Here is a 27,033-nt window from a genome sequence, read left to right on the forward strand (position 1 = left end):
TGGTTGAGGATATTGTACCCCGTAGAGAAAAGCCATAGGGGAGGTATTAACAATCCTTTTCTTCTGTATTTGTCTGGAAGGCTAGACATCATTCTTTCAACATTAAACTATTTGTTTTCCTGAGGTTTGACAGTTCTTAATTTCAGTCCTTAATATACATAATAATTCTACATCATGGTTTCCTAAATCCTAATTTTGTGTATATCGTTCTTTCACTCTTTCTGATTCTGTACGATGGAAGTATGCCTCTTAAAGTATAAGCCGCAAGTGTGTTTGTTCTCATTGTTCAGGATCTCATTTATGTTTGAGGTTAAACATTGTCTACCTTGTATTTTAGGGTATTCTGTAAGCAGATACCTCATTTCCTCTCTGAGGCCAGATGGACCTTAATCTGGAGGGTAGGGAGGAGGCAGGTTATTAGAGAAAGAAGGATTCTATTTCCTGTCTCCTCGGCGGCAGGAAAATCACTCTTGCATGGCGCTATGGGTATCACTTAGTGCCAGGACTGAAGACTCTTAATCTGATCTTTTAACACCAGCTTTCTGTGTGACAGAGTTGGTGCCAGGAAGGCAGCTGTGCCATTTGAGTTTATTTTAAATGTTTTTATTGAAAAATTAAATGATTCTATCTGGGGGAAAAAAGGAAGGTGTTCCTTGGAGACTGTGCATAAGTTACAAGACAGTAGATGGAGGTGTTTTGAACATCTGAAAGTAGAGTTTGGAGTCTCACAGAAATAGGAGGTAAATTATATACATCTAGATTGCCTGCCTTTAATTTAGTTTTGTATGCTAATTGGTTTTGATAGTGTATAGTTTTTTTTCAAACTTACAAAAATTGTAGTAATTAATTACAACTATTAAATATATTTGGTTTTTAACTATAAAACTTTTTTATTTAAAAAAACATGGTTTTTGGCTCAAATATACTTAAAAGTTGACGCATAGTCTTAAAATTACAGAAAGATCCTTTTCTAATATTCCATTGCAGCATTAAAAACTGGAACCAATATACATAGTTACTACTAAAGTCCTAAGTACTAGACAAAATAGTACTATCTCTTGCTGTTAAAAATGAATAATTGTCTATTACTTAGATTTTTGAATAGGACCCATAATACCAGAGTTCAGTAACCACGAACTATCATATGTATGAACCTTTTCTTCACCCCTCTTTTGGCTATTAGACAGATTTGTACTCTGCTCTCAGATTTTTGTCCTCATAAGGTATATATCATGGTAATACCTGTGGAAGTTCTTTTTCATGTTGTCTCATTTTCAGGAAAGAAATTACAAGTAATCGCCTCCAAGCTGTCAGTTCTATAAAGAAGTGCCAGCTGTTGGCCGCCATACCTAGGTTGAGTCCTGACTTTTCAACTACAAATCACATGGCTTTGTCTAATCCAACCCAAGCTGTGTGGCCTTTAGCAAGTACTTTGCCTCTCTCAGCCTCAGTTTCCTCATCTGTGGGCTAACGGGGCTCCACACTTGGGCATTTAGCACATGCACTTCCCTGTGGGTATAGCAGCTCTGACTGTGGTGATGTCAGCAAAGACAGGCCTGTGAGTTCTCTTTTGGGAAGGCCTGGAACTGCTTCTAACTCCTTTTGAATCATTGTATTTTGCAAGCATGTGACTGTTTCTCTTTTTACTCCTTTTTGTAAATTAAAACTATGCCCAAAGAGTCTGAACTAGGTGGGCATGTCTTGAGCAATATCAGGATAGAGCCTATAGACCCTTTGTCTTTCTGGCTCCTCAGTCACACTGAGGTCTTGGTGTGTGCTCTCCCTTCCCACGCCCACCTCCCCCACCCAGCAACACCTTTCAAGGCTACTCTGATGTAAATAGAAATCTATGTTTACTGTTCCATCTTGATAATAATAGGGGCAGCATTTCTTCTAATGTGGATCAAGTCAGAGCTCTTCTACATTAATTTATGTTGGTAACGTTATCTCTGTAAGCCTGTGCTCCTGTTGAATGAGATTAACTCTGCCTTAAAATGTGTATTGTATGTATTGAAACTGAAATAGCACCTGGTATAGGAAGTACCTAGTTCCTCCTCTCCTAGTGTAGTTTCAGGGAAATGGAATCTGTTAAGGTTCTAAGACATTTGGAAAAGAAGAAAAACTTAGGAAGAATTCAAAGAAATATTTCAGTGTGATTCTCTAGGACTTACCACTCTAGCAGCAAGCAGTCAGTTCTACAACGATTAACTTTTCAGAAGGAAAACAGTATTTTTGCCATTATTTTGACTTGTTAGATTTAAAGTCTTAAATATTGAACCAAATTGGAGAGCAGTTCCGGTTTTTATTTTTTTGTGTGTGTGTGTGTATTATTTAGAATCAAACAGTAGGTACTTCATGGTTCTAAGTGTTCTAAGACCTTTAAGAACTTCAGATTCCTAGTAGGTTATAGATCTCTAACATTGTAGCTCAACTCTCTTCTCAGTAAACAGTTCCATTTTGCAGAAAGTTGCGTTGATAACAAGGAACAAGCTTCACCACAAGAGACAGGTATACGAAAGGAGGCAGTGTGAGAAAAACCTGAGCTCAGCCAGACTCTGGGCCAAATTTTGGCTCAGCCACTTTTACATCCTTTATGATGTTGATGGTCCAGTTCTCCATTTCTATGATAGGCTCCAGAGCTGCCTTCATAATAGGGCTTGTTGATAAGAATTGATGGGGCTGAAGAGATGGCTCAGTGGTTAAAAGAACTGGCTACTCTTCTGATGGATCTGGGTTCGATTCCCAGCACTCACATGGCAGGTCACACCTGTCTATAAGTGCAGGTCCAGGACTTCTGATACCCTCACACAGACATAGATACATGCAGGGAAAACAATGAACATAAATTAAAAATAGATTATAAAATATTAAGAATTGGCTATGACGTAAAAGACCTTACAGGATATTTGGATATTTTAATAGAACTCAACTTACCTAACTGATTTATTCATGAAAAAAGCTTATTCTTCTTCTCAGGAAACAGTTGTTTTTAAAGGAAATGTACTAATTCTTTTGGTAACTTCAATTTACTGTAAACTTTCTATCTTCACGTTCATTTTCTATAGCTCCACTGGGTCCTGCCCTATCTATAGAAACAGGAATGGGGGAGATTTTTTTTAATGGGCAGAATGTGAAAGATGTTCACTTTTACTGCCCCCTTTGCAATGTCCCAGACCTAGTTACTTGTCCCCCACATAGCTATAAGACTTAGAAGTGTAGTTTTCCACAGCCACTGAAAGCTAAAACTACTAGCCACCTAAAGCTAGCAGTCACTTCCAGATATAGTGCTATACATAAAGTTAAAGTAATGGCTATTATTACTACTAACCATGATATGTGTTTGCATGACAAATATTTTGACCATGTACTTAATACTACCCATTTTAATTGATAACCTAATACATAAATAATGAATGCATAGTTCTTGCTTTCAAAACCTTATATTCCTGTAGTTTAAATCATCCTGAATAGTAGCTCACTGAGTAGTTTACACTTGGTAAGTTCATACAGTACAGAAAGGAACACAGTAGATATGAACAGTCATGGGCTGTTTAGTCTATCTTAACTCGTAGGGTCTTTAGCTATGTGTGCCTGTTAAAAACTTTCAGTCCTAGGATTCTTTAATATATTTCTCTGTTAAAGGCTAGATTATGGCAAATTGTACTTGCCGTGCAATATTTTGTAGCAGATTTGCTGGGCGGGAAATGCTTTTCTTTCTTTGGTATTTCATAGGTATCTTGACAGTGAGATAAAAAAATCCAAGTTTCCTTCTCCAAATCATGAAAGAATTATAGTATTTGCTCAGGTCATTGGTTTTTATGGAGTTTTAAGATATCTTTTTGTTTTTAAATCTGCTTACGTTTATTGTTTTGCAGAGTTAAGTTGATCCATTTTGATTCCTTGTATCACAAGCCATTTTCAATAGTTTCATGCTTAGGGAATTTTCTTCAATACATTTTGATCATACCTCCTCACCTCATCCCCCAAATGCAGATTCACTTTCATTTCCCTACTCCCCCACCTCATTTCTTTGTTACTTAATAATAAAATCTACTTTGTACTGCCCAAATATATTCCTGAGTACGGGGGCTCTCTCTGGAGTGTGGTTGGTCTACTAGGGGCCAAACCCTTAAAGAAACTGACTCTCTCTCCCCTGAAGCTGTCATTTGTCCATAGTTCCTCAGCTAGGGTCAAGGGCTCACAGACTCTGCTGCTGTGAATTCATGAGTGCCATGGCCCTGTCATGTCCAGAAGACACTGTTATGCTCCAGTGTTTACTGACCTCCCTCACGAGCGTTCTGCTCCCTCTTGTCAGGTTAGTCCTGGACTGTGGTTGTGAAATGATGTCCCATTTATGTCTGAGCACTTACTTACCTGTTCTCTCCGCACTTGTGCAAACCATTTCTAGACCACAGCATGAAATAACCTGCAGACCACTGTTCCTTCTGAGCAGTGGGTGCTGAAGTCCCATTTTTTAAACTCGTGGTCCTTGTTTTAAACCTTGCCATCAATACACTGAACAGCTTGTTTCTAATCATTCAGTGCCAAGGGGAATGGACATTTGCTTCCTTTTCTCCTTCTTGAACTTCATAGCTAGGTGTTCTGTTCATAAGGTATTTAAAGCAAGCAGAGCTGTCTGGGAGCTGTTGGAGGCGTCATGTAGGCTGGACTTCACAGTGATATGAAAACTTAGGGTCTGGGCTTAGAAAGGAGCAGAGCAGTTTTTCATCTGTGTCTGTTGAGTAAATACTGGTTTGATAAATGAAATAATTGTTTTAAAAAATATTTAACAGACATGTTCATTAGACATTTTAGACCATTAAAGCTAAATTATATTGAAAAGTTTTAGTCCTTTACTTTTCAGCTCACATTTATTTAGGGAAAAGGTAACTTTCACCTTGAATGCTTTCTGGTACAGAGTAATTCCAGCTGGGAGCTCTCCTTCCCCCATTTACTTATTAGGTTTTCTAATGAGTTGTACCATGTTGTGAATTTTCTTTGTTTTATTCATTGTTTCCTCAGAATTTTGTAGATTTATTTGGACTTTATACATTGCATTTAAGAACTAGACAGTGACACATAGTTATGCAACAGGGGTTGTATGAATCCCATAGAATTAAAATTTCAAATGATACATACGTTTTGGTCTTAGCTGTATATTTGTTTCTTCTAATGTGATGTGAAAACAACCTTTTTAGGCATGTAATAGAAATTTATTACTCATGCCATTTATTTAAGATGTAGGTATGGGTTTCTCTGAATCACATTTTGAATGTATAGAATAATTGTGAAATGGAAGTTGAAAAATGTGATCGGTGACTTTCTTATTGTACCTTTGGGAGGGAATGAACAAAATGCAGTGGTTACACACACTGGTAGCAGTGTTATCGGTTCGCGATCACTGCACATTAACTCATATTGCCTGTTAACTTTGTAAGGAATCAATGGCTTGTGGTAACATGGTTTGATGTAGGTGAGCTTTGGTGAAATCACCCAAGAATCTCTGGTAGGCAGGCACCCAGACAACTCTAAGACCATCTAGGGAAAACGTTTGTGTCGGTAACCTGTACCACACAAGTCAGTTGGAGTCAATTTGTCAGGCTTGGTAATGTATTACAGTGCCTTCTATGCAGGGATGGCCTGCAGTGAATAACATAGGTGCACTGGGCATTCTTTGAAGGTTTGGTCCATTTTTCTGAATTTTACATTGAGGCATGTGCAGAGTATACATCATTTAAGATAGTCTTTTTTTACCATTACAACTCTGAGCTACCCGAGCATAATTTTCTTTTGTGTTTTTTGGTTGACTAATAATATTCTTGCTTTACCTGACCATGTGTTTTAATGACACTTGGTAGCAAAATGGTGGGATTATGATCTGTTTGACCTCAGGAAATAAAAGATGACTCTCAGGAGGTATTTTTCTTTTTATCCTGAAGGTTTAATTAAATGTGGGCTTCCCTCCAAAAGCAGCATTGGCAACCTTGTATTTAGGTTTTCAAAATTAATGTATGCTTGAAAAACCTACTGTCTTTGAATGAAGATAAATTTCAAAGTACTCTGAGTATAAACAGAATTGCATGGTCTAATGCAGAAGTATTTATGCAATTTAAATTATAAGTAAAGTTTAAGAAAAACTAAGAACTACTTTCTCAGTTATACTAGCCACATTTCAAGTACTCAGGGCTTATTCATCTGTGATTAGTGGATGACATATTATTAGTACAAATCAAACATTGTAAGTGTTGTAGAAACTTCTGTTGGACATCGATGAACTGTAGAGCTTGGACATACCAATAAAGAATTCTGGAGTCAGGTGGTGATGGCACACACCTTTAATCCCAACACTCGGGAGGCAGAGGCAGGTGGATCTCTGTGAGTTTGAGGCTAGCCTGTCTACAAAAGCTAGTCCAGAATAGGCTCCAAAGTTACACAGAGAAATACTGTCTTGGAAAATAGTAATAATAATTATTATTCCGTGTCATATGAGAAGGGAAGAAGGCAAGGCAAAACGATGAGTGTGGAAAAGACTTGGGCAGCTTTCCAAAGTATTCCTAAATGCTTATTTTTTGTATTATTGTTGTCTTTTGATTATTCTACAAAATAGGTTTCCTTATGGTATTTTCATATATACTTGGTTTTGGTTGAATTGCCCTCTCTCTTTTCTCCATCTTTCTGACCCAATCCATCCTTAAGCCTTTCCTTCCTATTCTCCCTTCCACTTTACTATCTCCTGTGTTGCTACCTATTCTACTCCACTCATTAAAACCTCCTTCACCTTCTAATGGGTCTCCCTTTTGTTTCTTGTTATCTACACACACACTGCATAAGTACCAAGAGACTGGGATCTACATATGAGAGGAAAAAAATGTTTTTGGAGCCTTGGTTACTTTTTTATTTTTCAGATTCAATACATGTTCCACCAATTTCATTTTATAACAGTTGAATAAAATTCCTTTAGCATATTTTTATTATCTATTTATCCAGTGATGAATAACTAGTCTGATTCCATTGATATTGTGACTAGAGTAGCCCTGACCATGGGTGTGATGGTATCTCTGTCATAGGGCAGAGAGTCATGTGTCTCGAGAGCACTCTGTAGCTTCATCATATGGTAGTTATATTTGTAGTTTTTGAGAAACCTGACACTGACATCCACAGTGGCTGCTAGTTTACCTTCGACTTAAGAGAATGACATTCTTTTACTACATCCTTGCCAGAAATTTCTGTTGATTTTTTTTTTTAAATTTCTTTTTTTAAGTTTTTTTTTTAATTTCTTAAGACAGGGTTTCTCTGTGTAACAGCCCAGGTTGTCCTGGAACTCTTCTTTGTAGACCAAGCTGGCCTTGAACTCACAGAGATGTGCCTGCTTCTGCCTCCTCATACTGGAATTACAGGCATGTGCCACCACTCCCCAGGGATTGTTTTCTTGATGTTAGTCACTTTGCCAGGGTGAGTGGAGCCTCAAAGTAGTTTTAATTTACATTTCTTCAATGATCAAGTATGTTGAACACTTAAAATATTGGCTATTTATGTTTCTTCTTTTGAGAACTCTTTTAGATTTGTAGTCTCTGATCCTATATTTCAAGCCAAAATTGATAGGCTGTGTGTACATGTTCACCATCTGAAGTGTAACTTTGAGAAGTTCTTCATTTTACTAAGTGTTGGTGTTGCTTATATGTTTTGTGATATTTAGTTTTTTGTGAAACCATTTTGGAACACTATTTAGTACAGCCTTATTTGGAGACTACGGTTATATTTAAATTGCACATGTGCCTGTAAACTTGGTAAGAATTCTCTAGTAGGATTCTAAAAGTAGGGTTATTAAATTCTTAAAGTGTGAGACTTTCAAAACATATAGTGATATTTTTACTTGAACTTGATCTGCTAGATGTACCAGGAGTGTTGTGTTCTATCCACACTGAGTATGCCATGAAGGATGAATGGCCTTAGAGCCATTGAGTGACCTAAGAATGTTTAACCTGGAAGAAAGGAAGTTGAAAATATGTTTTACTGTTTTCAGATGCTTGAAGCAGAGGCAAATTTAGAGACAAAACTGGGGTCGAGTGAAGTTTTGGGAAAGTAGACTTTAAGTCATCAGTGTTAATATTCATTCTCCTCCACTAGAAAAAGCTTATTAATAAGAGGCCATGACTCTTTTTCAGAGAATGACTGGCTAGAATGCTGTAGAGAGTCAGCAATTGGATATACTAAGGTTTTTTTGTCCTGTAGTTAGTACTGCATTTCTTACCATACCAAACCAGACAGCATTTGGAAGTCAGGGTGCAGAGTCTTGTTTGGTGGTTAACAAAACCTGGTTTCAGTGTCTCAGAATCTAAAGGTCCTTTGTAGTTTTGTGTTATGGTAAATGAGTGGTATTTATTACATGTGGCTAATGATTCCTAAGAAAGGCATTTAGTCCAAGTTCTGGCCTAAGTATCTTTCACCTGGAACATTTCATGGCTCTGTAACTGTTCTTGTTGCAGTCTGGTTCACTCCTTGCCCTTGCCTTCAGTAAAATCTATCTTAATAAAGTCCAGCACTGATAGTATTCAGCTCATTAAAACATTTTAGTAACATCTCACTTTCTACAAGAATAAAGTACAGCTGTTTTCATATAATGAAAAGCCCTGCACTGCTGGGCATCTTTTGTTTTCTTCCAGATTTTATTTCTACCAATAGGTGCTTTTCTAGGAAATGCCTCTGCCATACGTTTGTGTCTCCATGCATTTGCCTGTGTTGTTGCTCTTGTTGCGAATGCTTATTCCACTTTTTGCCTATCCCAAAGGCCAACAATTGTACCCTGCCTGTTCCTAAGCAGGTTTCCACAGCTCCTGCTCCTCCAGTCACACACAGCTAACTCACTTCCTTCCTTGAGAGAGACTTTAAGGCTTTTGCTAAGCTCCTCCTTTTGCCTGGGTTTTTTCTCCTCATTCTTCATTCACAGAAGTCCATCCAGTTGCAGTTGTCAAGGCAGCTTTCTTAGGGACTTTTCCCCTAGTAATTAGATTAGATTAGATTAAGATATTTCCGTGATAAATGATTGCATAACATCCTCTAATTTTCTCTCGGAAATTATTCCCCAGTAGAAATTACAGAGCTTTTGAGTATTAATTCCCCATCTTTCTTCATAGAGTTTTTAAAGTTTAGATTTATCTATTTCTCTCTCTATGAGAGTTTTGCCTTCATGTGTATATGTATACCACATGCATATATTTTTCACAGAGGGTGTTGGATCCTCTGGAACTGAAGTTGGGAATCATCTCTCCCAGCTCCTCTGCGAGAACAAAAAGGGTTGTTAACTCGGAGCTATCTCTCCAGCCCCTTTCCATAGAAATCAAACAACTGTGAGATGAAGGGGTGTGGTCTGTCATGTCATAATCCTAACCTTGGTACCTGCACTTTATTAGGCACTTAACACATTTGAACGAGTGAATGAATGAAAAGCTAAGACTTTCGTGATTCCCTCTTAAAACCTCTTCTGATATTTTATGCCCTTCCTTTTCTTGTACTCTAATTGTGCATTGTGTATTAAATGGGTATGGTGAGACTTACTTTGTATCTCCACATCTGGGGGATGTTTTTCATTATTAGAATTCTGAGTATCTTTTTGCCTGAATTTTTCCTCCGAATATGTGCAGTAAATTTAGAAAAATTTTAAGTGCAACCATTTTTATTATGACTTTTTAATATCACATCTCTTGCCTGCCTCAAAATAATTGCTATGATAGACTCTGACATTGTTATCACTTCTGAAAAACATACTTTAAAAACCTACTACACACATACTGGTTCATGAAGGTCTATTCATCAGTAGACCTTATTGGACCTCTATGGACATAGAATTTTGTTTCATGGAAGAAAATTTCAATGCTTTTTTGACCAAATATTAAAATAATTTTATAACAATGAAAATAATAGAAAAATAATTCAATGTACAGGTTTTTTACCCCCAGCAATACCTGTATTCTGGAAATCACAGTAGTTTTGTAAAATAATCATATTAAGGTATAATATATGTCCCATAAATTTATTTTATCTTGTGTTTTTCACAAGTGGTTATTCAGTGGTTTTTCAGTACTCTGCAGTCATAAAATTTCTACGGCATAGTGTATTTTTTAAGATTAAGGAATGTAAGTTTCAACATTTAAGGAAAAAGTAATTAGATATATTTTGTCTCCTTTAAATCCTAGTCATCCCTTTGGCTTTTTAGTAATTTCTCAATATTTTATTTGGTAGTGTTGTTGAAGCATAAGAAGGGACTGTTCCCTTCTGCCTAGTGGCAAGGGCTAAAGTGCCTTTTTCACTACTTGAGGTGTGGTATCAGAAAGAACAAGCCGGACGTGGGGCTGGAAATAAAATGAGAGTGGAGTGGGAGTAAGTGACAGGTAGGGAAGGGGAAGAAAATGAAGAGATGTCAGGCATAGAGGAAAAGCCATTCACATTATAAGCACAATGAATTTTCTGAGTCAGGGAGCTTATTTGTTAAGATCTGAGAATGAAAAACAAAATGCATTGGGCCAACTTTGGGGAATAATGTGGGCTTCTACCTCAAAAGGTTTTTTTTCTCAATTGTGTTCTTTTTACCTCTTCTTTCTGTGTGAGTTTTGATGTTCACACTACCTGATGGGTGCATCCAGTGTGTGGGGTGATGTGTGTGAGCAGAAACAGGGAAGTTGAATTCCAAACTGCAGGTAAAGTCCAGAAACTGTATGCCCTTAGCCATTGCTATCAAAGCACACAAGCTGAGTCACGACTTCCATTTTTATGTTAGCTTTCTAAGATGTTACTGTTAGATCTGATGGCAGATGAGTGAATAGTTGAGTTTTCTCAAAAAAAAAATGTACTTGATTTTAATGCTGTAGGTGTTGCTGCCTGAGGTGTCTTTGTCTCTTAGCAGATACAATTTATGAAGCAATAGCTACACAGTCCTCATGCTAGAGAGGCCTCACGTAGTTATGTTTCATACCTCTGTTCCATGTAATTGTTTTTTGAATATTTAATACTTAATGTAAAGGAACTATTTCAGGAGATTGAGGCCTCTCTTGGTAAGAGCATTTGCACTTCAAGTGAATTTGTGCCTGAGTAGAGTGAGTGCTCTGTATTGTGGGTGAGTGCACATGCTATTCTTTGTCTCACTTTCTTGGAAATTTTAAGCAGCTATTGTTGAATGTCGCAAGTAAAAGGTAGAAAGTTTGCAACAATTTCCCCACATAATCATGCATGGAGGGAGCTGGAGAGATGGCTCAGTGGTTAAAGAGTGGTTTCCAGCATTCATGTGGGAAACTGTAACTCCAGCTGCAGGTGGATCCAACATAACTGGTCTACTGGCGCAAACACTCACAGACACACACAAGTATGTATACATATTTTAAAAATGCATGGAGTATTAAAATTCTCAGGTCACTTTGCAAGTACTACTGCTTTTCACTATGCTGACAAGTATTATAAATTTAAAATGAGCTTTGAACTTGACACACAGTAAGTGCTCAGTAAACATGACATGTGGTTTTAAAGTGTCTTTAAGATAAGCTGAAGCTATTTTTATAGACGCTGACTCTCTATTCCTTCTAGGTTTGTATATGTGTATATTTGTGTCTGCATCCTTGTTTATGTGCACATGTCCATATGTGCTTATAGAAGCCAGAGATTGAAATCTGGTGTGTTTTTCAGTCTCTCTCCGCCTCATTTTGAGACAGGCTCTCTCACTGAACCTGGAACTTGCCTATTGATTAGACTTGCTGGCTAGTAAATTCCAGAGATCTTTTCTCTGCACCCCTAGTGCTGGAATTAAGTGCATGCTGTCACATCTGGCTGGCATTTTACAGGTGGATCAAAATTCAGATATACTCATGCTTTTATGACAAACACCTTACTGGTAGTCTGAGCTATCTCACCACCTCTTCCTTCAAATTTTACATAAGGGAAAATTGAATTATTTCATTTTAGTAAATATGGAAAAGTAAGTAGATAGCTGTTTATAGACTGAGCTTTCTTTTAGATCATGTTTTGAAACCGAAACTCCTACAATTAAAAACAATTCACAAATATATATTCTAGCTTATTTCTAGTGAAAACTTAAAAGGTATTAACTTGTTATTTAACATTTTTCTATTAATAAGCAAAGGATGAAAACACCATGTTGTACGTAATGAATTTAAGGCAGTTTCCTTTACCACAAAACCTCCCTTCATATCTCTGTTCATGTCAGAGGTAGAAGTTAAGTCAAAATATCATATATGTTTGAGAGTTTAGAAATGGAAACTTGATAGTAAGGGAAAATTCCAGGTTTTGTGGCAAATTCTTTGTGTGTTGTAAGCAGTTTTATAGTTGAATCATGTATTCACTTCAAATTAGTGAAGAATAGATGCTAAAATTTTCACCAGAGATCAGTTAACACAAACCTCTTCCAACCACACAGAGAAATGCCTGTGACATACCTTTTTGTTCTTCATTTGCTAAAGCTACTTGAAAGAACTTCACAGACCAAATTTGGGTCTATAGATACTAGACTCTTGACGTGTGCTTAATGGGGTTATCTTTACATTTTGAGAATCTGATGCAACTGCTTGTGTATATCCAGAGGTGTCAGTGCCCCCATGCACACTTCTGTATTCTTTGTGTTTTGATTCTTACCAATATCATAAAACTTACTAATATCAGTTATTGCTCATTCTCCTTGGAAATGAATCAAGGGTGGAGAGATTTTCCAGTATTAATGATTCTATTTTTGCTAAGGAAAATAATTTAGATTTGTAAATTTTTGTTTTTCACTTGCATTTAAAAGTACATGAAGTACTTCAAGTTCATTTGCATATGTTTTGTTGAAGCATGCAACCCTTCATGACAGAAATACAAACATAGACCCTTTTACACTTCCAGGAGAGATAGAACATGGAATTAGAATAACCTTTCACTGTTTATGCAAATAAACACCACAAAAGAATCTAAAAATAAGTACTTGTAGGGAATACTTAAAAAAAAATGTTTTTCCTGTTGGTAGCATAGAGAAAAGGGAATAATAAAGAAACAGATGGGATAAGTTGCCCTTTGTTTTCAGTACTAGCAGAAGATGTTTGGTTAGAGTGCTCTCTTGGCCTGAGAATGAAATATGAGCAGATAGTGCAGATGTAGGGAGCATCCTCCATGAACACAGAGATGATGTGTACAGCTGACGCCTGATTATTCCTAAGCATTGTGGGCCCAGTGACTCTCTACATCTATGTAGTCATCTACCACCTGGGGATTTTATTTAATCTGGAGACTCCCAAATGCTATTTTGCATGAAAAGTTAGAGGACATATTAGGAAAAGCTGTTCTGACTAAGTAGAAAACAAATAATTGTATTCTGTTTCTGATCTTCATTTATAGCACCAGCAACAAGTGGTGCAGGCTGTGGAACGGGCCAAGCAGGTGACCATGGCAGAACTGAACGCCATCATTGGGGTACGTGGCCTTTCCATTTTAGCTCTGCTCTTAGTGTTTGTCCTTAGCTTTCTTGTTTTTCTCTCTTTAAATTTTGTTCCACCAAACGTGCAGAAAGTAATAGATGACCACAGTGCACTGAGCTCTTGCCCTTCAGTCTCCTGTGGCATTTGTTAGCTGCTCAGAAGCTTTGTGCCACAGTTTACTAATTAAGTTGGCTCCTGAAAACTCCCCCGAGGAGACTGGACAGCTCTTTCTCATGTTTCTTTATTGTGCCATTAGTTTCTGCTGCTAAACTAGATAGGAAGAAATAATACAGATTGCTCTGATGTTAAAATGACCTGATTTCTTTTTATCGTTCCACAAATGATTTAGATTGTTTTAATGACGCTTCTAGTAAAGTGTGTATTTTTGCTTATCCGCTCCTACTCTTTCTTCTTTGTTATGAGTTGACCTTATAGGATAGTGTCCATTTGTAGAAGAAAGTAGATGAACTAAGACAATCAGTGGCCCAGTTAGAAATTGCTAGCTGGCAGTAGTGGCAGTGGTCTTGCATAGAACTTACTGGATCCATAGGTTTAGGCATCCACTCCAGCTCCACATGAAACGACTGATAAAACTTAGAAATAATAATGAAGAGGAGAACTCTTGGTTGTAAACAGTCTGGTACTGACTTGACAGTTTATGCAGAAGCGCTAGAAGTGCTTTGCCACATTCTAAAGAAGACTCCATTCCTTTCTACTCCCTCCCAAATACTTTCTTTGTGTATAAATTATACACAAAAGTCTTTTCTCTTTTTCTCTCTCAGGGTATCAAACACACTTTGAAATGCTAATTATTCCATTTGCTTTCATTAAAATTCAAATTGCTGAGTGAAGATATGAATAAGGGTCGCCTGATAATCAATCTGCAGTGAAGATACTGCTACAATTATGCCACTGTCTTTTAACTAGGGAATCAGGACTCGGGGATCATTGCACTGGTGTTGATAGCAGTAGTCTGATTGTAGCTTGTTCTTTAATGGCCTATTTGCAGGTCTATTTTGTGTCTCTCTGACCACCAGAAAAAAATTGGTAGTAAATTAATAGACATCATAATAGAAAGGAGTAAGAAAAATGTGCCTTGGAAAGCAGAGGCGAAATCAGAAAGGTCCTGTAGACTCAGGAGAAACCTTGTCACGCGCTTGCTGTCCTGGGGTGGAGAGACGGGGTCAGTGAGGAGACATTTGATGACTAGGTTTTCTTTCTTAAAACTTTAAAAGATCGCAAACACACACACACACACACACACACACACACACACACACACAGAGAGAGAGAGAGAGAGAGAGAGAGAGAGAGAGAAAACAGCTCAGTTTTAAAAGTTAAACTATGTACTTCAATGTACTTCACAGTTCTGCTTGCATGGAACTTTTCGTGTGAATGAGTTATGGTCATGTCAGAATGGTATGTGTGTTTCTTTGTTTTTCCATACTCACAGGTGAAGGATGATAGAACTCCCTACAGTTGTTATTCTATGTGGGTGAGTGTTTGCGATGACTCTTACAGCTTGGTACCTAGGTCTAGGAAAACAATGCATTTTGGTTGTTTTGCTTTTCTAGTTTCTAGTGATCAGCTGACCAGTGGAAAATTAGCTAAATCAAACCTGTGGTTTTTTTTTTATTAAAAAATTATGACAGGTAGAAAAATCAGTTCACATATATTTTTAATGCTGTTTTACATTATTTTGTTTTCACATACTTGGTGTTGAATAGGATAACATTGCTTTCTCAAAGAAACCATTTGTAAGTTGTAGTTGTTCCTACTAGACATATTGTCCATATAGATTTAATTATTAAAATAAAGCCAGTTTAATTATGTAATCTAAAAGTTTACTTAAAAATAATTCAGTAGAGCTTCATGCTATCAAAGCATTATGTGTTGATATTGGTGAATTTTATCAAGTTTCAGACTTTTTGTATTTGGACAGAATGGAGTTAAAATTATATAATCTGTCTGTTCTGAAAATAGACATTACAAAAATAAAAATAAATGTTGCTATTCTAGGTAACCACAAACACCTGAGAAAGAAGGAACCTGGCTACAAACTTCACTTTCTGAGTTCTGCAGCTGAGGTTCTTTTTAGTTTTAAAGCATGATGATAGTCTTGTATCAGTTTTCGGAGAATTTATGTATGATTGTGGGATTTAAATGCACCTATTGTTCTCTGTACTTGTTTTAAGAAATGGTAGCATTTATTTATTTGTATGCTGGGGTGGTGACACATTTGTGTCATGACATGCATTGTGGAGGTTAGAAGGCAACTTGTAGGAATCAGTTCTCCTACCATGTGGAACCTAGGGATTGACCTTAGTTTAAGCCTTGGTAACAAAAGTCTTTATCCATTGCCTTACCCTTCCAGGAAATGGCAACACTTTGATTTGCTACCAGAGTGATGATAGGTCAGGTTTAGATTTGTCTTACTTAGGTTTTAGAATGGAATTGGCAGTGATTTTTCTGCACTGGGGAAATGACAACGTTTCACCCAGGAGGCACAGACCCACTACACTACTGCAGACCTTCATTTATTTATCTCTTCATATGCCCTATTTTATATGTAGGCACATCATCCAGACAAGAGGGAATGTTCCTAGATTTAATGAAATCTGATGAAGCGCACCTTTTAACTCTGCAATATTATTCTACCTTCATTGGTAAATGAGCCAAACCAGTGATCCATTCAGTTTAAATGCAAAATGCTGAAGTGAGCCTGAAACCTGGAGAGGTGACTGTTCTCCTGACAATAAGCTAGTTGTGTTTAATGGAATGAAACACAGTTATAATGATTTCTTTCACAGGTCATATTCAGTTTAAAAATGTTGATAGACTCAAATACGTTAATTTTTTTATTTTATTTATAAGAAAGAAAACCAGGAAATTTCTCTTTTTCTTTTGTTTATAGTTACTGCCTTGTGTTTTGATTTCCTATTCCTTTGCAGCTTTCCTTGAGTTACCGTACCACATGGGCTGGGGGAATGTTATACATGTAGTCTGATGCTGTCGTGCATCCTCCTAGCCACTGTGCTTTTAAATTAGAATCTCTGAGATTGCGCTGTTGGAACAACACACAAATTGCAGTTTTAAATCAGTAATATGATCTAATTAGAAATGATGTTTTCATTTCCTGTATTATTAAATTGAGTCATCTGACTATCTTAAAATGATGCTTACATCCATTACACTATATAATCGGTACATGCTGTGTGAATGTGGTTATACTTAATAAAGGAAACTAACTTAAACCCATAAGAATTTCAACAAACTACTGTTAAGAAAAAGTTTGTTAGGATAAGCATTAGAGAAAAAGATTCAGTTTATGAAAATGAAAATAAATTTTTAAAGAAAAATTCCTCATCCTCTTTTTTGTCCTAACTTTTTAAAGGGGAAATGATATAAATGCAAGCATTAAAATACTCCATCCCAATAACCTTTATGAACAGGTATGCCATGGTGTTGCAGGAAAATGCAGTTTAGCACTAAAAATGCTGAACCTCAATTTTTAGTAGTGACATTTTAATGATAGGAAGTCTGCAAAATTATTTGCCATCAATTGTGAAGGCAATAACAAGCCTTGGTGGTTTTTCACACTTTCTGTGTTAAGTGCTTTCAGAATGACAGCGTAAACTGTGTTAGAGAACTCCAAGGAAGGAAAACTGATTAAAATGTTCATGCTTGAATGGTGCTGATGGAATAGTTCATTTGGACTTTCTCTACCTCCTGCAGCTCAAGCTGAAATATTAAAATTCAGTGGATTTAAATCTCTCTCCTCTCAGCTCAGGAAAAAAAAAACATTACATTTTAATAGGTTTTAAACCCATAATTCATTGGTTTGGAGCAGCACTATTAAATCTATTTAAATATTACTTGTATTACTAAGGAAATGATTTAAAATGCCTTTGCCTTTTACTATCCTATGTGTTTGAATTATTTTTTCAAAAAGACAATATTTACTGTTGCTATATTCTGTCTTAACATTTTGTTTTATTGTCCCTGTCATTTGATTGACTCTTATTGGGATATAAATTTGCGTGCTTATTTTTCTACTGACCCTTACAGTGTGAGTATGTGGGTATGCGTGCTCACCCGTGCGGGAATGAATATGCATGTATTTATTCCAGATTGACATTTTGGGGGAGAGTATTAACATATGGACAGTTTAGAAAATATGTCTCCCCTTTTCTATTACAGATTTCAAAACTACCATTTTAAGTCTCAACTGCATTTGGATGAAACATTGTGATAATTTCTGATAGGTCTTTTAAAATAGGTCATTAGACAAAAACCTTAAGGGCATAAAAGTGTAGGATATGTAAAACAAGTATGTGCAGCTAAAAGTAGGAACTATTGTTTCAGGGATCTGAATTTGGCTTCCTAGCTGCTAACAGCTACCCTATCACTAGAACTCTGGGTGATCTCATGCCTGTGGCCTTCAAAGGCATCCACACTTACATGTACCCCTTCACATATACATATTTAAAAATGGAAATAAATATTATAAAATAGATGAGTCCCTCTTCTATACTAATTATATATGATCCTGTGACCATGTAGTTTATCTTACAAGTAATAAGATAAACCTTGAAATAAAATGAAAAACACAGTTTACCTTTTTAACAAAAGTCAAAACATTGTACATACCCAAGAGCAGTTTTCCATTCCTTTATGTTCACTATCAGGCCACCAATGGTTTTGTGATTTGTTCTGCTGCTAGCCTATATTGAATATGGCTTTCCCACACTATTGAAACTGTCTTTCCTGGACCCATCTCATCCCTAATATGTGCTATGGCTTGAGGGTGCAAGATTAGGAGGACTTGCTTTCCTCTGGTGCTTTGTAAAAATTTATCCTTCAAGGGCTGCCAGTAAGCTAGCACTCAGTTGCCCACCATAACCATAGAATTAAGGATGCCTCTCTTCTCACTTCTCATTCCTTACACACGAACACTTGGTTAGGATTGTTTGAAAGGCACAGCAGCTATGTGCTAGCCCTTCTTTTACTAGAATTTTTGCCATTCTCAAGGTTTGGCTTCATAGGAATCAGTTTGTGAAGAGTCTTCATCATGTAGGGAGATTACTGAGGTCATATGTTACAACTGTAGCTTCTTTCCAATGTCTGGTCTGTGTGTAAATGGTCTTTACAAGCTCAGCATTTACAGCTCACGTTACTTTTAAATCTAAGCAAAACTTATGACCAGTAATATTATTTTTCTCTTAGTCTTTATTTTGTATGGTAAAGTGCTTTCTTATTGTATATGTTATTAAGTTAACTTTAACTTGAGCTATAAAGTAGATTTGGGTTTTTCTCAGCTATTACTATTTCAGTTTGATTACTGTCTGCCTGGAGTTTAAAGGCTTTGAAGACCAAGACTTCTTAAATCTTTGTATTTGCAGCCCCCTCTCATCCAAGACATTTTAATGAAGCTTTGGATATATAGATATATAAATAAAACATTTGCTGATAATCACAAAGAAATTTATTATAAAACAATTTTATATATATATATAATATAAATATATAAAACCAATTAGTAAGATGAAAGAAATTCACATACTAATGAGATAACTGTGCTTTTTTTATATAAAAAATATTAACTGAATATTTCATGATATAAGATGTTGGGCAGTTCAGAGTTGATCAGTATTTTGATTTTATAATCCTCAGTGCTCACAACCCCACTTCACATAAATACTAGAATAAAATGATCAGCATATGAGGACTTTCAGAAACTGTTGAGAAGTCTTACCTAATTCCAAGTCAGAGTTCCCTCTGATTATTTGTAATTCAGGTCAGCAACTCTAACAGTAAACTTTAAGCATTCTAACATAGTACAATTCAAAGAGATACTCTATAAAGAATAGTAGGAAAATATTTTAAAATTTTTATTTTCTGTAATTAAACCATTATGTTTCTATGAGCAGAAAACTTTGTACAGTAAAACACTGTAATTTGTAGCACACAGTCATCTCTATTATAAACTGAGGTGTTTCAGGTAGTTTTTGCTGGTGTCACAGGACTTGATGTGTTTAAAATCAGCACTCAGTGCAGTTCCATGCCACAGTATGGGTGAACACTACCAGAAACACCTCGGGTTCATAATGCAATTTAATTTTTGGTTATTGCATTCAGAAACTATTAAATTTTTTCTTAGTCTCCACCCATGGTTTAAGAAGCTTGGTTATGGAAAGCCACTGTGCAGGTGGCCCTGGACCTTTTGCACTTACTTACAGGGCTCTGTTTATATGTGCTCACAGAGCTGTGATGATGCTTAAAACTAAAGCAGTTTTGCATCAAGTCCCTCTTTATGTTGATTTGCTGCTCTCTATTTCCCTTGGAGAAAGGAGCTGCAGTATTGAGTGATGTAGTCATAATTCAATCTTTGTGCTGCAGTTTGCTGAGACTCTTAAGAGGCTCTGATTTCCCTTCTCCTAACAAAGACTCTCATACATTTAAATAATTTTCAGCTCAATTTTCACTTCAAAGGTCACTAAATTTCTAGGTTAGGGGTATGATTTCTGATTTGTTGCTTGTGTGTATTCAATTAATTTCTAATAGAAAGTTCTTCTGGAAGAAATTTTTAGAAGCCAGCCATTTTATCTTCTCTCCCAAACTGTTGCTAACCTGAAGTATGTGCTTCTTTCTTTCCCTCCTTGTATCAATAGCTGCACATATACAGCTTACTTTGAAGTGAGCACAGTGCCACCAGCGTTGCATAATGTGTCTAGGTAGGTAACTGATGAAGCTTGAGATGAAGTTGGCCCTGGGAGTCCACTGGGAGAAAGGCTCCCAAATTTGCTAGATTGAGCTTGACAATCTGTGCATGGACTGGGTTCACTATTACACAGTGAAAGCAGGTTTGCTCAAATTAGCTTGTCAGTCAACAGTTCAGAATTCTTATCTCTTTGTTGGGTCTTTTCTTTTTGTGACACTCCCTTTTCTTTGATGACTTCTACTCAGTGGTATTTCTTTATGCAGCATGAACAGTTGCCTTTCAGAGGCCTTATTTCGTGTGGGCTCAGCCTGATTTTTTGTATCCTTCAGAAAGTTGAGAGGACAGAGCAAACATGGACTCTAAGGGAGATATACTCACTTGAAACAGGCAATGAAAGTGTTACTAATTGTGCATGACTCTTGGAACTTAGGGAAAGTTGGAAGGACTTTTAATCTGCCCTTCAAGAAACTAATTTTAGGTTCCTTCAACCTGAAAGTGCAGTTGTGGTCATCAAAGCTGCCTTAAAGACCTTTGTATAAAGAGTAGAGCTCTTCAATGACTAGTGAGGGTAAGTCAGTTGCACGCACGCCTGTTGTTAATTCAGTAATTATTCTGATGCTTTCACTTTACATTGCTCAGTACTCTCATTTTGAGTATTTTAAAATCTTTCTTGATGTGTATTGAAGTGAATCTTCAGATTACACTTTTCCTTATTTAGGTTTTGGAAGTTGTAAGTTTTCTAGTTTTTTTTTTTTTTTTAAAACTGTCTGCCCCGTATCTGCCCATGACGATTTCACTCAATTCGTCCTGGTCATCGAAAGGCAATTTATTCTAGGGAGGTCTAGTTAAGTTTTATAGTTTTATATTTCACTCCACAAATCTAGTTTAACCCATTTTAACATTTTAATTTGTTATTTATTTTTAAATTTTAAGGCTTTGTTATTTAATGTAGTGAGCATTTTGCCTGCATGCCTGTCTGTTCGACCACATCTATGTGTGGTATGAAATTAAAAGAGAGCTTCAGGTCACCTTGAGTGTTATGGATGATAGTGAGCCACTATGCAGGTGCTGGGAATTGAACCTGAGTCCTCTGTTAAGAGTAACCAGTGCTCCTAATCAGTGGACCATTTTTCCAGCCCCAAACATTTTAATATTTCAGTTTCAATAAAAGTTGTTTAGAAGACTATTAAAGAAAAATAGAAGACAAAAGTGAGGCTGCAAGCATTAATCAGAATTAAGGATACTCGTCTTCTTTTTATGTTTGTATGTTTGTAGATACAGTTTTAGATGCCTGAAATTAAGAATTCAGAAATATGCCTGTCACTGATGTTTGATACTATTTTAAGTCAGATTTGTGGAGGTAGTCCTAAATAGTACAGATGTATGAATTTTGACAGATGAATATAGTTGTAGAGCTACTACCTCAGAGAAGGAGCAGACTCTCCATCCCTCCCCCTCTTTTTTTGTAGACAGTTTCCCTCCTTGCAGTACCTCTGGATTAGAGTTGTCTCTGAAAGTGAGCTTGTTGGAGAATGTACTGTAAATGGATTTTTTTTTTTCTTTTGGTATGGCCTTTGAATGCCTCTTCTTTAAACATAAGGCCTTCGAGACTTGGTCATGTAGTTTTCTTTGTCAGTAGCTAGGTCCCATGTACTGCTGATGATACCCCATAGCTAGTGTAGACCAGTTTGCTTATTCATTCACATCTCAAAGGACTTACCTTTAGTTTTGAGTGACTGAAAATAGCAGTACAAGAAATATTCACATCCACATTTTTCAAAGCGAATTTCAGAATTTCTTCTGGGTGATTACCTAACAGTGAGAATTCTGAGTAAATGATCTGCTGAGTGTGTCTCAGATTGTAAGTACTATGGAGGCCCTGCTGCTCTGCAGCCTTCTTAAAGCCTGAAGAGCCTCACTCTTCATCCTCACCAACGGTTGGGATTACAGCTTTTCAGTTAGTGGTATTTGCTGTGCTTTTCTGTCTTGTTTTGAATAAAGATGCATGGCATTATCTGTTTATGTAACTTACTATCTCTGTATCTTCAAAAGGAAGAACAAAATCTTCACTGTTCTCCTTGTCATTTATGTTTTGATCATCTTTTAATATTTTAGATAAACACCTTATGTATTTGTCACATATATTCCCTGATTTTTGTAGCTCTTCTCATTTTACTGTGCCTTTTGAAGAAGATACACTTTGGTTCATTTTTAGACAGATCTTACTAGATATTCCAGACTAACCTCAAGTGTGCATCCTCCTGCCTCAGCTTTCTGAGTACTGAGGTGACAGTCATGAGCTATTATGCTTAAGTGCTCACTTTTTTTCTTTAAACGTTGAGGTAATTCTAGTTTGAGAATTGTTTTTTCTTCTGTGGATTTTTTGTTATTCTTGTCTCTAAATAATATCCACCCAATTCTATCATAGATAGTTTTTCCTACTTACTCTTTGAGAATTTTTCAGCTAAGGTTCTTGATCCTATTTATTTTTGTTATGTTATGTTTGTGAGTTTTATTTTGCTTGATGTGTATAAAAATGTTTTGTTTAAAATCTTGTCTATTGTGATTCCTAACTTTCCTGCCCTTAGTCAGTGCATCTTCCATTTGTCCCTGGTTCAAGACACTTTCTCAGCTGGTCCTTTACAGCTGCTTCCTGATATGATTTTTGAGTTTTTTAATTTGCTGGCCGAGGATTCAGTAGTCATTGTCTAGAACATAAATCAAATCTCATTGCTTTCTTGTTTAAAATGTTCTGGTTGGCCTTTTTGCTTAGTAAAATAATCTGAATTTCTCACATGCCCTATAGATTTCTCATACGCCCAGGCTTCATTTACCCGCTGTTGAGCAGCACTGGTCAAGCATGTTCTTGGCTAGGTTTGTGTAGCCGCTCTTTGCTCTCCACAGTGCTCCCCTTTTTTGTCTTGATGATGCTTAGTGCTTTCCTTCAGTGCTTAGTGTTTTTCTTCAACCGTTCATTTAGATTGCCTGCCTCAGGAAGAGCCTGCCTGGCTGGCAACACTTTTTATGGGTGTGTCATCCCCTCTATTCTCTGAGCCATTAGCCTCTTTCTTTCTTCATAGCACTTAGCATTGATCTGTATGACACTCTTCTTGTACACTTTCTAGCCATGGTGCCAAAACATTGGGTAGCCCATTGTTTCAATAAACATTTATAAAATAAATCAAAAACACATAATAACTCATAATATTAATTAGTAAATGTATAAGCAAGTACTATAGTTTGAACTGTTGTTTGGAGGATTTTTTTTTATAGTATTTAGCCCAGGTAGAGAGGAAATGTAGAATGATAGAAAATATACAAATTCCAGTGTCATATGATCATGGTAATGTCATTTAGGCTTTCTTTTCTATAACATTGAAGGCTGAAGTTGATAGCCACTAATTTGTCTAGTTTAACCTTATAATCCTATTGCAATGACTATGGGATTTTCATTTTAAAATTTAGGATCCCTTTTGTGTTGGTGATTTCTATAGATTTATCGTGTTTCTAGGCTTTTATTCTTTACCTCACAAACAGTGACTATAAAAAGAACCTATATTTATGGATATTTGTTTTGTTTCAAGTACTGTCCTAAGCATTTGCATGTGTTTTGCTTAATTTTCGTATCAACCCAATTTAGAATTAATCTCATTTACTTTACAATAATGAATCACAACTTAGAATTGAGAACTAACTCCCAAAAGGGGTCCTATAAGGAGGAAGTGTCAGAGATGAGATCTCTATTTCTACTGAGTTTGTCAAAATGCTCTCATTATTTTTCATTCTCCTGACTATCCTCCCTTCTTTTCCAATGAGAGCATATTGTCTTTAGCCTCAAATACACTATTAGAGTTGTTCGGGACTCAGTGTTGAAAGGAAAGTGGAATGAGTGTCGGATGCACATGCCTATTGCTTAGCCTGAATTATCTGATTTTTATCTCTTTTGTAGATTGGTTGCATTATCTTGATTCATACCATACTGCTTCTTGTCTGCTGGCATTACCCTTACGTATAAGAATCAAAAGTTTTAATAAATATGAGAAGACAAAGGTTTCTTGTCTTTAGAAACAAAGTCTCGTAATACAAATGATGTTTGAACCTGTGCTTGTAAGAATAGGACTGTGTAACAAGAACAACAATAAAAATCAAATATTAAATAGTAAAATGTTATGGGATGTATGTATACAGAATGTATGTCTCTAGAAGTTCAAAGGGGCATTGCAGAATTGTTATTCAAATCTTGATAATCAGAGGTTTGAAATGAATTTGTTGCTAAATATTGTCCAGGGAATTGGAGACAGAAGGGATTATTAAGGGCTGCTGATAGCTATTTGTTAGTCAGTTGACAAGGACTGAGGGAGGACAAGAGGCCAGTCAGGGAGAGATCGAGTTAGAACTCACATTTAATGTCTTTTGTTTTTAATAGTCCTTCCTTGGAATTATACCTTGTTTGAGTGTAAGCTTCACTCCTTTTCTGTGCTCCATTTTTTTTGTCTCATGTCTATATATTGCTTATGAGTAGCAAATACTCCGAGGTAGAGTAATACTCAAATTTAAAAAACATTGTTGACCTAAAAGGAGTTAGAGCTACCTCTTCACCCTCTTAAAAATTAAAGATGAATTATACTTGAGAACTTTTAAAAGTTTGTTGTTTTTCTTATCTTTTTTTTTTCTTAGTGGAGTCATAAAATGGGAGAAACTGTTTTGGCCCAGATTTGTGTTCTGAGCAGCAAGGCTATGCCACTTGGGTGCCAAAGCAAGGTGGGAGTCATAGTATCTTTTTTTCTTTTAATTTCCCCAGAGTTTTTCTGAGTTTAATCAAAGCAATTTGTAGATACAGCTCTGCACAAATTTCATACCCAGGAGAAGAAATCATTGATGGTAAACAGAACAAACACCCTCAGTTTAAGTTGCTTGTTGTCACTTAGATTGAAAACTGAAAAGTTTTTTTGGGGTTTCTTAACAGGTTGCTAAGCAAAGACAAATGATGGTTCTCTCTTGTAGATGGGATCCAACTTCTACAATGAAGGCTAACATTATAGTTGCTTTGTCAGACTTCTTTACAGATAAGTGGGCACATGACCTATCCAAGTTAATGAGATATAAAGAAGTATATTTTCTTTTTTAACAAAAGATATTCTTTTTCTCCCCAATGAAGAAAATGTCTTCTTATTAGGTTACTTTTATGTTTTATTTTGTAACTTGAAGAGTAACTGTCTTAACTGGAAGAGTAACTATCTTAACTGGTATGGGTGTGTGCTTAATGCCTTGTGACTGAGTATAAAATAGTGGAAACAACCTAAACATGCAGTAGCTGGAGATGAATTAAGAGAACACTACTATATTTAGGATAATGGCAAACCACCAAGCAATTACCAACAAAGTAGCATCACTAGGAGATACAATACAATGTTCTTGATATACACTACATAGGAAAGATAGAACAGACAGCAGACTAAGCTAAAAGATAGCTTGATCTTGTTTTCATTTCAAACTGCTTACATATGCATTGAAAATACCATGCATAGATCCACTGATAATTATGTTTTCTTTGCCTGGTAGGATTAGTCTAGATTTTTAATTTCTTGCTATTTTTTTATCTCTTCATTGCATTTATAGCATTTCAAGTTGGAAAAAAAAGGACAAAATTCTATTTCCTTTTCTCTTTCTCTGGCCTGTCTAAATGGTTTGATTTACCTGGTTAAGTGAGGCCCAGTTTTACAAGGTATCGTGAGTTCCCTAAGTTATCCTTAAAACCCTTCTCATATAACCATGTCTTTGTCTTTAAAAACAAATTTCAGTTTCTCTCTCTCTCTCTCTCTCTCTCTCTCTCTCTCTCTCTCTCTCTCTCTCTCTCTTAATTTTCTTTTCTTTTTTGACTTGCTGCCATAGCCCTTATACAAACATCACTCTGTTTTGGTTTGAGCTGCTGAATTCTTTCTAGCTATTTCGTGCTGTTCATTCTTGTTGTTTTCATTTATTCTCTGTGGGCATAGTATTGTGAACTTTAAAAAAATTAAATACTTTTGTGTTTTGTCTTAAAATAGTCTTGTAAGGCTATATTTAGGTAAGGCTTATTTTTCAGCCAAAATTCTGTTGGTTTTTAACTGGTATCAATACCACAAACCATGAGCATCTCTTGGTTATATGTTGCAAACTCCTGGTCCCAGTTTCTGACTTCACATTTTCTGTAAGGTGTCATTTAAGGAATATTATGCTTTTCATTTTGACTGAGTAACAGATGCTATCACTCCTTTTCGTTTTCTTTGAGCTTCCTGTGACCCATTTAAGCCTTACTCTGAGATTTAAAGTACTCAGTCAGACATAGGGACTGGAGAAGTGGGTAATGGTTAAGAGCACTTGTTTTTCTTGAGCAAAGCCTAAGTTCGATTATCAGTGCCTATATCATAGCCCACTTTCTGTAACTCCAGTTCCAGGGGATCCTCCACCCTCTTCTGACCTCCTTTTGTTCATGGTATACGTGCAGCCTAATACTCACACAAACAAAAAAAAAATTAAACTGCTCAGTCATAGATCTATGTCAGAAAGAGTAAGCAGGTCAGAGAGAACAGTGGATGCCAGTGGCTTGTACTAGGGGTTGCAAATTGTTCTTTTGGAGAAAATGGAAGTTTGATTCCTGTATTTCTCGATCTGTGGAAGTCAATTCTAGAGGCAAACAATCTTTTAAAACTTAAAAAATTCTCACATTATGTTTTCTAATTTCTTAAATAGATCAATGACAGCTCAAAGTATGAGAAAAAGATTACTAGTGGGATTTTTTTAGTATTTGTTTATTTTATTTTTTATTACTTTAAAAATAATGCCAATCAAAATTCCCACTTCCTCCCCTCCTTCCAATTC

At 36.3% G+C, this 27,033-nt stretch overlaps 1 protein-coding gene and 1 non-coding gene across 11 annotated transcripts in view; one reads left to right on the forward strand and one right to left on the reverse strand.

The window, feature by feature from the left end:
* The window catches only part of Tle4 (TLE family member 4, transcriptional corepressor), a 131,675-nt gene that overhangs the window by 35,404 nt on the left and 69,238 nt on the right, over positions 1–27,033 (forward strand). For 5 of the 10 annotated variants that reach the window (XM_087908063.1, XM_087908065.1, XM_087908069.1 and 2 more), the window contains exon 6: positions 13,372–13,446. The exons of the other annotated variants lie outside the window; for them this stretch is intronic. In XM_087908063.1, the coding sequence (XP_087764189.1) occupies positions 13,372–13,446 (75 nt within the window). The remainder of the gene's footprint in view (positions 1–13,371; positions 13,447–27,033) is intronic. 10 annotated transcript variants of the gene reach the window in all.
* LOC125397473 (small Cajal body-specific RNA 8) lies at positions 20,934–21,047 on the reverse strand. Its single transcript, XR_007231066.1, has one exon.

Source organism: Myodes glareolus, chromosome 7 (assembly GCF_982192425.1).
Source record: "Myodes glareolus chromosome 7, mMyoGla1.1, whole genome shotgun sequence".
Lineage (NCBI taxonomy): Eukaryota > Metazoa > Chordata > Mammalia > Rodentia > Cricetidae > Myodes > Myodes glareolus.